The sequence below is a fragment of the Archocentrus centrarchus genome, chromosome 17, assembly GCF_007364275.1.
Source record: "Archocentrus centrarchus isolate MPI-CPG fArcCen1 chromosome 17, fArcCen1, whole genome shotgun sequence".
NCBI classification, from domain to species: Eukaryota; Metazoa; Chordata; class Actinopteri; order Cichliformes; family Cichlidae; genus Archocentrus; species Archocentrus centrarchus.
Window position 1 is genome coordinate 31,998,611 of NC_044362.1, and position 11,794 is coordinate 32,010,404.

Here is an 11,794-nt window from a genome sequence, read left to right on the forward strand (position 1 = left end):
ACAAAGGTATAAACATTTCTTAATATGATATTTGTTGTACTTTGTGAATAATCATTAATTTATTAGTTTTGCAATACAAAATGATTTACATAAAAGAAGTCCACAAATACATAAATAACCACAACAGTATCCTTATTTGCTTACAACTAAATAACAGCATGTGATAAATCAAATGTTATGTGTTTATATGATGCTTATTAATCCTAAATTGACCTCATATACCATCCAGCTGCTTCAAAAAGCCACAACTGATACAAATCAAGAGCAGGAGCTTTGTCATCAGTCACCAGCCCGTCACGCCAGAACCAGACCACACAACATCTCTGTGTTTAATAAAGGCATCTATGTCACTTTAGCCAATGAGAATCATTCTTTTTTTTTTTTTCTGTGATTTGACTCACAGGCATAAATAAATGCCTAATTTCTCTCAACTCTGTGTGAAGTACCAACTCCATCTCCTAAACACGTTTTGAGGGAAACCTATTTTCACTCCAACATGATGAAAACTGAAAGAGTCATGTGTCACAAGACTTCCACCCTGGAGACTAAGTTTCAATATCCATGTGTCATTTTATTTCTTTTTTTACATTCACTTGCTGTTTGGTTAAGTTTAGGCTTTAAACTACCTGGTTAGGTTCAGTTAAAGTTCCTAGTTTGGGTTAAAACATGTTTCCACGCTGTAAACTACATTCTAAGCTCCACCTTTATTTTTTGGATTATCAGTGTGAGGTCCTGTCTCACCTAATGCATGATTGCCTTGTTGTATTGGTGACAATTTAAAAGCATTTTCTATTGCAACAGTACTGAGAATGCAGTTTAGTTTTATGGGGGACCTAATATTTTAGAACACAGGCCTGGAGATACATATAGTGGGTGGGTCCTTCATTAATTATATAAACCCTTTTAGGTGCCATCAGTTTGGTCAGCCATGATTAGGCTGATATGGTGTGGTCTGGTTTGAGTTAAAAATTAAAAAACACAGCACTTTCTGATCAGCTCTGAAATGTAGATGTTTGCTCAACAGGAAGAAGCTAAACTGAAGCTCTGTTTCCTCCCCTCCACATGTCCTCTGCAAACACCCCCCGCCCTCCACCCTCCTCTTTCAAACTTTTCATCCATCAGTGGCGTTTGAGGAGTTTGGAGAAGAAGCCAGAAGAGGCAGGCTTATCGGTCTGCACCTCCTCTTTGGGTTTGGCCTTCTCCTCTCCGAGGCCCAGCTCCCCCTCCAACTGCTCCAATTCTGACTGGTCCAGCAGCTCAAAGTCCTCCACCTCGCTGTCCGACTCCTCCGCCAACTCCAGCAGCCTGCTTGATTCTGTGAGTCTCGCCCGCTCGGGGTCTTCACTTGGTGACATGAAGCTGACCGCCGCTTCTATTTTCTCCTGGATGGCGGCTGTGACTGCGGCAGTGATAACGTCGCCTGCCATCTGGTTGACCAATTCGAGGGCTTTGTTGGCGGGCTGGTCTTGAGGTTCATGCTTGGATTTGATTGGATGCTGGAGCCGAGGTGGGGGTGAAGGAAGGCCGAGGCTGAGGTCTTCGTCGTCGTCGCCGTTGGTGGTTGTGCCGTTATCAAGCGAAGGGAATTCAGGGAGGCCACCGGCGAACACTTCTTCTCTGTCCAGGTCTGTTTAAGCAGGAGAGACATGAAAAGGAAGCAACACCAATTATTCACAATCATTTAAGAAGACATGAAGCTGTCTGTCTGAAAGAAGCTGTGTCTGTAGGTCAGCAGAACCGGCAAATGGAGCTTACCTTCTGAGTTCTCAGTCTGTGGTGTGTGTCCCTCTGACAGGTTGAAAGTACCGTTGTCTGTCCACGTAACATCAGACACCTCTGTGTCCGAGACAGACATTTCTTTACACGCTGTGGAGTCGAGCTAGTGCAGGAAAACATGCAGATATCAGATTTTATAGCACAAAACCAGATCTGAGCTGGTAATTGGCTGACTCAGACCAAGCGGCTCAGACCAACAGCGAGCATTAGCTAATAATTACCCAATTCCGCTCTCTCAGATTAAAAAAACATGACATTTGCAGCTAAATACCAAACTGTAAACTAATGACTGACATCCCAGCAGCTGCAACCATCTTATTTTTGCAGTCTATGGATTAGACCTGGGGTGGGTGGAGCCGCAAAAAATGTCTATCACAGCAAAATTAAAACTAATACTTTCTTGCCTGCTGAATGCAGTTTCGCATGGTCTTGCAAAAATATACAAGTCCTTCCCTGAAAAATATGTCATCTGAATGGAGCAGATGGCTCCAACACCTGAATATATCATCAAGATATTAATAGGACACTAACTTTCCCCCATATCATCATGGCTGCCGGTCTTTGGCATGAAGAGTGAAATTTAAAAAGCATTTTTTTGGCATCGTATTTGGAACAGATCTCGATGCTGATGTGGATCATGTGTACTGAATTTCATTAGCTTTAACTGGACCCTGTCAGTCAACAGAGGCATAATTAGATAGAGATGAGAAGATGATTAGCCAACCTTGGGAAACATAGAGGAGAGGTCTGACTCAATGCCCTCTTTCTCAGTCTGAGCCTGCAGGAGTCGCTTTTCTGAAAGAAAAAAACACGATAAGACTGAATTAGTAAAACATTGGATTAAAAAAACTTGAGCTTATTTTGATGCAACATAATAAAGTTTCAAAATCTGCTCTATATTCAGTGCACATTTCTACAGTAATTTACTCAAATTACACACTTTACACAAACCAAACCAAGACCTAAATGTTCTCTACAAACATGATATTTAGGTCAAATTGAAAAACAAACAGACCAAAAAAGCTCCACATCACTGTGTGAATGACAGGTCTCGATGAAGTGCAGAGTAGAAACAACAAATATTTTCAACCATCAAACACTTGGAGACATGGCTGGTTTCATCCTGCTGTTAATGTGTCGGGTTTGTGTTGTTGAGGTGTGTGACTTTTATGCTCCTTAAGGCTCTGTTTAGATATACCACGACTCTTATAGAAAGAGCATGTGTGCAGTATTTACGATCTGACAACAGATTGAATTCTGCATAAAGCATGAAATCTTTATGGTCCCATTAAACTTGGCACGGAGAGCAGCTCACAGAAATATTACAAGATCGTATATGAACATGTTGCACTGTTGTGATGCCTTAGATCAATGTGATTACATCATCAAAGTGATCACCAAGTGAAAACATAATGTAACACAGAGATATATGGCTCATATTTCATACACTGCATAATATTTCAGTACCCAGAGTTAGCACATAAAACTTGCAACCAAACTTCAGTAGAAGTTTTCACCTATCTGTTCTGGTGCTTTCAACAATCATGCAAACATTTCAAAAATCACATGGTTAGCTTTTGTATAATATAATGATGACTTTTTAAAAAAAATTAGTATCTTTGTGACTGTTTTCAGGCTGCACAGTATTTACCATGGTTCTCTTTGATTTTCTGAAAAAACTCCCCGATGCCAAAGTCCAGCTTCTGCAGAACTGGCTCCAGCCATAAACTGACCTCATGAGATGAAATCAGAGGCCAGAGGAAAACACCCAGCACTTCACAGAGAGAGAGAAAAAGTGATGTCAACTTTATTTGTTGAAGCAAATTTTCTCATACTGAGCATTTGATATTCATCATATGTGTAGTTTAAATCTATGTTTACAATCTTCAGTAATCATTTGCTGATTACTGCACTCGTTAAAGTTATGCTAGTGACACACAGCACTCAATCGGGTGGCACAACTCTCTGAAAACAGACAAAAAGATGTGATTAGAATGTTTTTGGGCTTTTGGTCAGCAAATCTTTGACGACTCACCTAGAATATATGAGATAACGATCCCTGGAATGTAGCGTCCTAACACAGCAAAGAAAGTGCACACACTGCAAACCAGCAGGCAAAACTAAAACAGAGAAAGGCAGACACAAAGAGAATCTTCTGCTGTCAGTTACAACTCAAACTCCCCCTGAAACACCAACTATAACATTTCTGTTTGTGTGTTTATGCAGAGTCCCTCCTGGATTCAGGAGACATTCGAGGCCTTTTGCAAAAATGCTGAATGGCCAAATTGATTTATAGAAATTTTGTCAGGCAGGGTGACCTGTTAGCTGATTCTATCATTTACTGAGTCTTATACTAAATATGTATCTGTTTAAAAAGTTCAGAAAGAAGCATCGTTCAAGTATTTATTCCAGTTAAAAGCAAGACATTTTTAATAATTTTATCAACCTGTTCATCCTGCACATTACGCTGTGTGTAAGTATGTCAGGTATGTCATCTCTGCCTCACCTTGCCCGGGTTTTGCTGTTTGAAAGCCGATGTCTCTTGGAGGAAGAGTCTGAGGGAGTCGGTGAGCTGAGGTCCGACCCCAGACCGGCTGTCCTGGCCTGAATCAATGATCTCCCAGCTGCAAAGAGATGGAGACAGAGGCAATCCAGGTTCAATTTAAGATAACTGTGCTTGGAACAGAAAGCCTCTAAAAAGGGGATTAGGTGGATGGTTGGTCATAGCATACTGTAAGAAATCATAAAGATAAGGTGAGCTGATGACACTCTACTGCCAAACAAAATATCCACCATAATTTAGAGTCAGTCTGAGCCTCTGGTTTTCATTAAATGGCAATATGTGCTTTTTGTCCCATGTTTTAAAACTCCAAACATCCTCTATAATAACAATAATATCATCAGTGAAACAATATATATATGAGTGTCTTCACATTTGCAGGTAGCACCTCATGCAAGATGGTTTGAAGACTCACAATATCAGCATTTGGAGGGCATGATGGACGGGGGAATCAAACATGAGACCCTTCAGCCACGAGGCATGAGTTTGTATCTCAGGGTTCGTTTATGTTTCAGAGTTTGGGATTCTTGTTTCATTTTGAATTTTGGGTCATGTTTTCTTTTTCTAGTCATGTTGAGATCTTAGGACATGGTTAAGTTATTGGTTTATTATTTTGACTGTTTTGTTCTCCTCAGTGTTTCCCAGTCAGCGTTTCACTGCCTCATGTTATCATGTTTGATGTGAGTCTTCTTGTTTCCATGGTTAATATTTTGGGTTACCTGTTTTACTTTAATAGTGCCTCTTTGGTGCCTTTTCTCTCTACTTTCACCTGAATCTCGCTGCCCTCCTGTTTCTGTTCCCCAGTTAGTCCCCTCTGTATGCACCGTCCAGCATGTGCTGCCCTCTTTTTACCCTGTTGGATTTAACTTGGATTCTCAATCAGCAATTAAAGCTCGCCCTCTGCTGAATCATTCAGCTTACGTTATTTTTTGGAGTCTCTTCTGTAATGCTTGTACTTACTCGTACAACACCAACAGGGCACCAGTTTCAACGGTGGTTATTTAAACTGACTTATGTTGAATTTAAGCTGTAACAGCTGTACATACCCCCAAAACAGTTCAATGGGTTCATGGCGTTCCTGCTGCTCTCAGCCTCAACACTTTGGGTCATGCAAGGTTCACTAACAACTGTTATTAACTTCAAACTTCAAAGACTTTTGACTTCAAAGTATTATAAAATTCGTAAAATTAAGTAATTTATTTCACTATAACCTTTGTCTGTCTTTGTAGTCCCTTACAGGAATCCAAGAACATCCGACTCTGTGCTGTTGGCACGTTTAGGTTTTAAGTTGCCACTTTGAAATTCTGTAAGCACTTGTATTATCTTTATAAATTAATTGACTAGACTAGATCATGACACATCATGCAGTGACTCTGCATTAAAAATAGGAGCAGCATTTGACCCCACTAAGAAGGGGATTGCATGACTTCTTGGAGGCTTGAAATTCTACTTTGTTGAGGGTCATTGATACAATTTAGTCCAAGTAAAAAAAAAAAAACTCCAATGCAAATGTCATTGTCTAAATTAAGAAGCCTACAATAACATTGGCAAGATGACTGCGCAGACAGGTGTGGGATGGGAATAGGGATATGAAAGTGGTTTCCATGCTGTGGCACTGAAGGGAATTCTGGGCCACCTGGTGATTTATGAGACTTTCCGCTCCAGGAAGGGAGTTCCCAAATATCACCTCCAATTTAAGCTCCACTATCAGCCCCTCATGCTCCCGTCAGATATAAAACAACTATGAAAGGCACAGATGTGGCTCATATGTAGGTCATGTGCAATAAATAGATATGAGCATGAGGCAGGTAAAGTCATGCTCCTCTCTTAGCTGCTTTCTGGTCCACTGGCTGTAACCCAATGGGCTGGAAACTTTTGTAAAGCTAAAATATTTTCAGGTGATAAATAAATACATGAAACATCTGGAATATTTTTTTATTTGATTTACAGCATGTTCATTGTAAGCTCGTGTTTGAGTATTTTCTTTGTGTAAATGCCATTAGGTTTTAATAAAGAGCATACTGATACTGTCAGACACTGAGGAATAAGATCATGTTAATAAAGATACCTAATGGGATAGTTCACCCAAAAATCAGATTTATGTACCTTACAAAATAAACCGCCTCGAGGCAACTGTTGTGATTTGGCACTATATAAATAAAATTAAATTGAATAATGCCATTTATCCATGCCATCTGCCTTCTTCTCTTGAATATGATGGAAATCTTCGCCCAGTTACTCAAAAAATCCCAAACTTGGTTCTGAAATAACTATTTGCTCTTATACCAAAACACACCAATCAAAGCATCACTCTATAGAAGAAAGCATTGATTTACCCTGCAATGTCTCATTGTTGTTGCCTCAGTTAATTCTTAGTCTCCTTTTCAGTTTACTCCCTGTTTTATTTTGAAGGTTAGCTCCTCATGCTTTTACTTCCTTCATTTTCTTCTTTGTCCTACCCTCTTTAGTGTCTGATTAAATTCACCTATACCTTATTATCCTCGTTTTCCTGCTGTGTATTTAGTCTATGCCTAATGACTCAGTCTTGTCTCCAAAGTTTGTCATTTACACTCTGTTTGGACTTTTGGTTTTCATGCTTTGGAATATCAAGTTCCCACTTCCTAACTGCAGCACTTTTTGTTTAATGGATGGGTTTTTTTAAATAAAGTATTTATTTTTTGCTGCTACTCTCCTGTCTGCAGTTGGACCTGAACCTATTACCTCCAGGCTGATAGTAAACATTAGTTGCATACTTGTTTTAGTTGGTAGATGAAGATAGCAGAAAGGAAATAGCTCCTAAGTAAAATGTTCACAAGATGGTGTACAATTTCTGCAAAAATACATCACCTCTGAGTTTTTCAAGTGTATATTTTTGCCATTTTGAGCACCATGAGGCTCAAAATACTTCCATTATATCTAAGAAAAAGCAGACGGCTGATATCTCCAAAACTGGGCAACTCATGCCAGTCAAAACAAAATGGATAAATGGCACTAATCGCCAGAGGGAAAGTTTGTAACTTTGATTTTGGAGTGAGTTTTCCCTTTTAAGGAGAAAAGAAAAGAGAAGACTGCATGTTCTATCCTAAAACCACAGCATACTGTTGTTCAGACCGAATTAAGCTGTCAGTGTAAAAGTTGGAAATGCCTCAACCATGTTTACCATATTAAATATCCCATTTTATCCAGCTGAGGATGGAAACTATATGTCCTGTGGTTGCAGCTGTCCTGGAATCAGCTGGTAGGAAATGATGATGGAGCTCAGGTTACTACAGCAGCTAAATAGGTTTCCACCAGTTAACTAGCTAATGTTGGCTTTATTTAAGAGTAGTGCACAATGACATACATTTGTAGACTGTGTTGGGACTATTTATATTTTACACAGCATACCAGCTTTTTTGTAAATGAGTTTTTCGTAGACATATTCTACCTTAAATGACATACTGGGTTCTGGCTCTGAGCCTGATTTAATCTCAGTGAATCTGAGAAGTTTTTGACAATTTAAGGCCATGTGTTTACCTCCAGTGACCTGCTGTGAAAGTCTATTTGTCACTCTAATAAAATGAACTCGTACCTTCTCTCTGAGTGCGACTTGACAGAAGTTTTAACAGCACATAGTGGAAAAGGGATTGAATGTGTGTATTGTTTTTATTTCCAGGAAGATCTGATTTAATGTGGTATTTCTGACACATCCCAGATTTATCCTTCTTGTTGGCAGCTCTTCAGGGAAAGCTTTGACATCCTAAGTGTTGCAAATTAGCTTTTGTCAGCAGCGTCTAATACTGGAAATGATGTTTCCCAAGGTCGCATTTTTCCTCTCCTCATTTAACTCCACAGTCATTGTTTTGTCCATCTACCGTCTCACAAAAAGAGCATTAAACTAACTAAACTTAAACTTTGAGTACCAAGATGATTCAGCTGATATCCCACGATGTATCCAACTGGCAAATCTCATATGGGGAACGCCTGCCTACAGTTGCTGCACATCTGCAAGCCACTTTGCAACCCATCTTGAGCCCAGCTCATTTTCTTGCTTTCTAATTGAATCAGTGCCATGTCTGTTGTAATTTTTCTGTTACTCTTTCATCCTTGACTAGAATTAAAGGTGACTCCACCAATTTGTTACTATATATACTCTTATTACACTGTCAGACCCAACATGGACAGTTTGAACAGGTTCAAATTGACAAAAAAAATCTCTATATAATTGCTTTTAATTCAAAAACCTGCATTTTAGTTCAGCCACAGTGTTTTCTAAAGGAGACAAATTCAACTATCAAAGCCAAAAGTTAAGTTTCCATTCTTCAGTATTTTTTACTTGTATCTTCTTTCCCCCCTACAGCTCCACCCAAGGCTTTCCCCCATAATCATGTGTAAGTTTGACTGCTAGGCCACGCGAAGCGACAGTATCTCATTTACACGCACCTGACCCACTCTCCCAGCCTCACATAACCCTGATGGTGAAAGTTCAACCTGCTGCTCCCCTCTCGACTTCCAGGCCCCTGCTAGAGGCTGCTTTCCAGACAACATGATGGGCTAAACATGTGACAGTGAAACTGTGAGGCAATTATAGCAACATGGGTAAACTGACAAGGTTCCACGAAAGCCATACATCTCCCTAGAAGACTCGCAGATCTTCTGTAAAGTTTCACCACATTTGTTTGTTTGAGTTTGTTGCTTGGTAATTCCTTTGGCAAATCCAGCTTTGCTGCTGATATGGAGACCTCTTGGACGTGATGTGATCCAATGCCTTATGAATGCTTGGCCTGAAATTAGTAAATCCCATTTAATTTTCCATCCACCTCATCTTTTTCAGTCATATTTGCGTCAGCTGAGAAATGAACGCACATTTAGCAAAAGGTTTGGATTCTTTTGGCCTTGACTTTTCTGGGCGGGGCCACCAGAGGTCTGATTTGATGTGACACAACATAAAGAAACTGTCTGGTAAATTCAGCTCACAAGACATGTTTTGAACTTTTCTTTTCTTTTTTTTTGTTCTAAGGCTGAGGAAGAGGAGCTAGTTGGTGTGATTTTGACAAACCATATTCCTTCTGAATACACTCTAAAGTTTTGACATCTGTACAAACATTAACAACTGAAAACATTAATGATGGTAAAATTACCTTTACATCCACCTCATCTCCTTCATCACATTCATGAGATAAGGAGTGAAGGAACGAAACCAAGAAGTACTAAAATCTGTGGATTTCTCAGAGCAAAGCAGCACACGTGGTGCTTTGATTGTCGGCATGTTCAGAAGTAAGCTGTTGGTAAGCTGGAAACCATCTTCCATCCTTATGTATATACACTGAGAGGTGATGTCAAGAACACTGATCGTTTTGTTACAATCGAACAATCGGACTTGCCCATGCAGACGCAACAATGCAGTAATTACCCATAGCGCCTTCCAAAAGACTCCAAGCAAACCTGAAAAAAAGTGTAACTGGAGTCATTACTTATCTGTGGAGTCTGCAGGTAGCAGCTGTCCCTGTTCACATCCACAAGTAAGTATCATCATTGCTGCAGACCAAGCACACACCCAAATCAACAGGACTTTGCCAAACACACCACAAAAACTCACAGGGAATGGTTAAAGGAAGACAACATATTTCAAGGCAACAACCCAGCCTTCAACTCCCCAAATCCCAGTCAAGCTTCAACTGGATGTGCCAGAACAAAGTTTAACCCAAACGTGTTTGCACATCATTCTACATGTGCGTTTTCAACCCTCCTGCCACACTCTGTGCTCCAAAAACAGTTCAGATGCTGAGAAAAGAATATATCACATTTCATTGCTCCAGATTATTACACACCACCAATGAGCACCACCATACACTGATGTGTCATCAATCAGTCACATGGTATGAAGGCTTCTGTCAACAGCCCAGTGGAAACTAAATGACCAATTTCAACTGAAAACTTGGCAACAAGCTAGGAGAGCGGAGCTGGGGGATGAAGATGGAGGCATCACATGCAGCAGCTGTTGGGCAGATATCAATTTTTACCCAATCAGTAATCTCTGAAACAACACAAGAAGTGGCACGTCTGAGCCTCTAACAAGCCCGGTGACGGCGGTTTAAAAATAGAGAAACAAACAATCCAAAGAATGGCAGCAAAACCCTCCCAGCTCTTCACTTGTGATTGGAAGGAGGGGGAATACATGGGTATTTACCACAGAAACCCTGACTCTGATGCCACTAATACCTGATTATGTTCTGCGTAGAGACACATATACACAGAAGACTGATAGTAATGGAGTGATAAAGCAGACTCCAGGCTGCTCAAGTTTACAGTTAATGCCTTAGTGAAAGGCCAGTCTCCATGTGTGTAAGAAGCCAAGCCAAAAGCAACAAGTAATATAAGACACCAGTGTAACAGACAGACATGGAGAGATGATGCAACGCTGTGTACAACTTTACAAATGTTCAGTGATGCTTATTTATTCAGACTGCCATCAAAAGTTGAATGTATCCTAAACTTGATCGTTCAGGTGTGATCTAACATTACGCTTTGCAAGTTGAGGTCCTGAAAGGAATTACATTAAAACACTGATTTCAAAATTTAAAACAAAAGTTAAAGCCTTAAAGGCTCAGTTCACCTCCATTCATTTCAGCTGTAGAAATCTCAGAAACATGCATTTAACGTCTACAATAAAAGGAAAATGAAGCTAAAATTGTCCAAATATCTGCGTATCTCCAGCTGTTAAAAAAAAACACATATTTTTCTATATGAGCTGGGTTAGCTGGCAAAATAAGTCATACCTCAGTCCTGCCCCATGGTCTTCAGGAGACATCTCAAGGTCTTCAGGCACCTTCAGAGGGCTTAAGGACACAACAAAAACTACCAGCCACAAACTGGATCACAAACTGGTCAAGGTAGAAAGAAGGAAACAGCTAGAATTTGGTTTCCCCACCGTTACAAAACACGAGCCCAGTGTTGAGGTAAACTCAAGTTTTAAGTGTGACACACTACGTGAGAGCAGCTTCTGTTTATCCTCAATGAAGCCCCGCTTGGAGTATTTCAAGTGACCTCATCTAAAAATAACCGAGTCACACTACATTCCATCCTGCAGCCATCAGGGGCACAGAGGGATGGGGCTGGATTGGGTTGGGTTGGGTTGAGCTGGGCTGAGTTGGATTGGAGTGGGGTGGGGGGCAACAATAACAGCCTCCATCAACAACACCAATCCTACAACAACGACCTCCCAAACACACCTCCTCGTGTTTCAGTGGCATGCACTGGACAGACAGATGAGAAGGAACACAATGTTGTTTGCATGTTGATGGATGCTGTCAAAACTTTTAGCTGAGGGGAAAGTTTGACGCGTGTCATGCCCTTTTCCTTTCAGCTTCTACTACTGCTGTCATTTATGGACACACAATTTTCCCTCCTTTTGTATTTGTGTGCGTGTTTCACCCAAGTGGCAACTTCCAGGACTGAAGATGAAGTTCATGTAAAGGC

At 40.4% G+C, this 11,794-nt stretch overlaps 1 protein-coding gene across 1 annotated transcript; it reads right to left on the reverse strand.

The window, feature by feature from the left end:
- Window positions 1-599: 599 nt before the first annotated feature.
- retreg1 (reticulophagy regulator 1) lies at window positions 600-11,238 on the reverse strand. The gene is made up of 7 exons (XM_030751989.1): window positions 11,095-11,238; window positions 4,283-4,400; window positions 3,812-3,896; window positions 3,428-3,550; window positions 2,501-2,571; window positions 1,756-1,879; window positions 600-1,627 (listed from the first exon to the last, which is right to left on the reverse strand). Exons 1-7 carry the CDS (start codon window positions 11,124-11,126, stop codon window positions 1,119-1,121), a joined length of 1,062 nt encoding a protein of 353 aa, XP_030607849.1. The 5' UTR covers window positions 11,127-11,238; the 3' UTR covers window positions 600-1,118.
- Window positions 11,239-11,794: the final 556 nt, after the last annotated feature.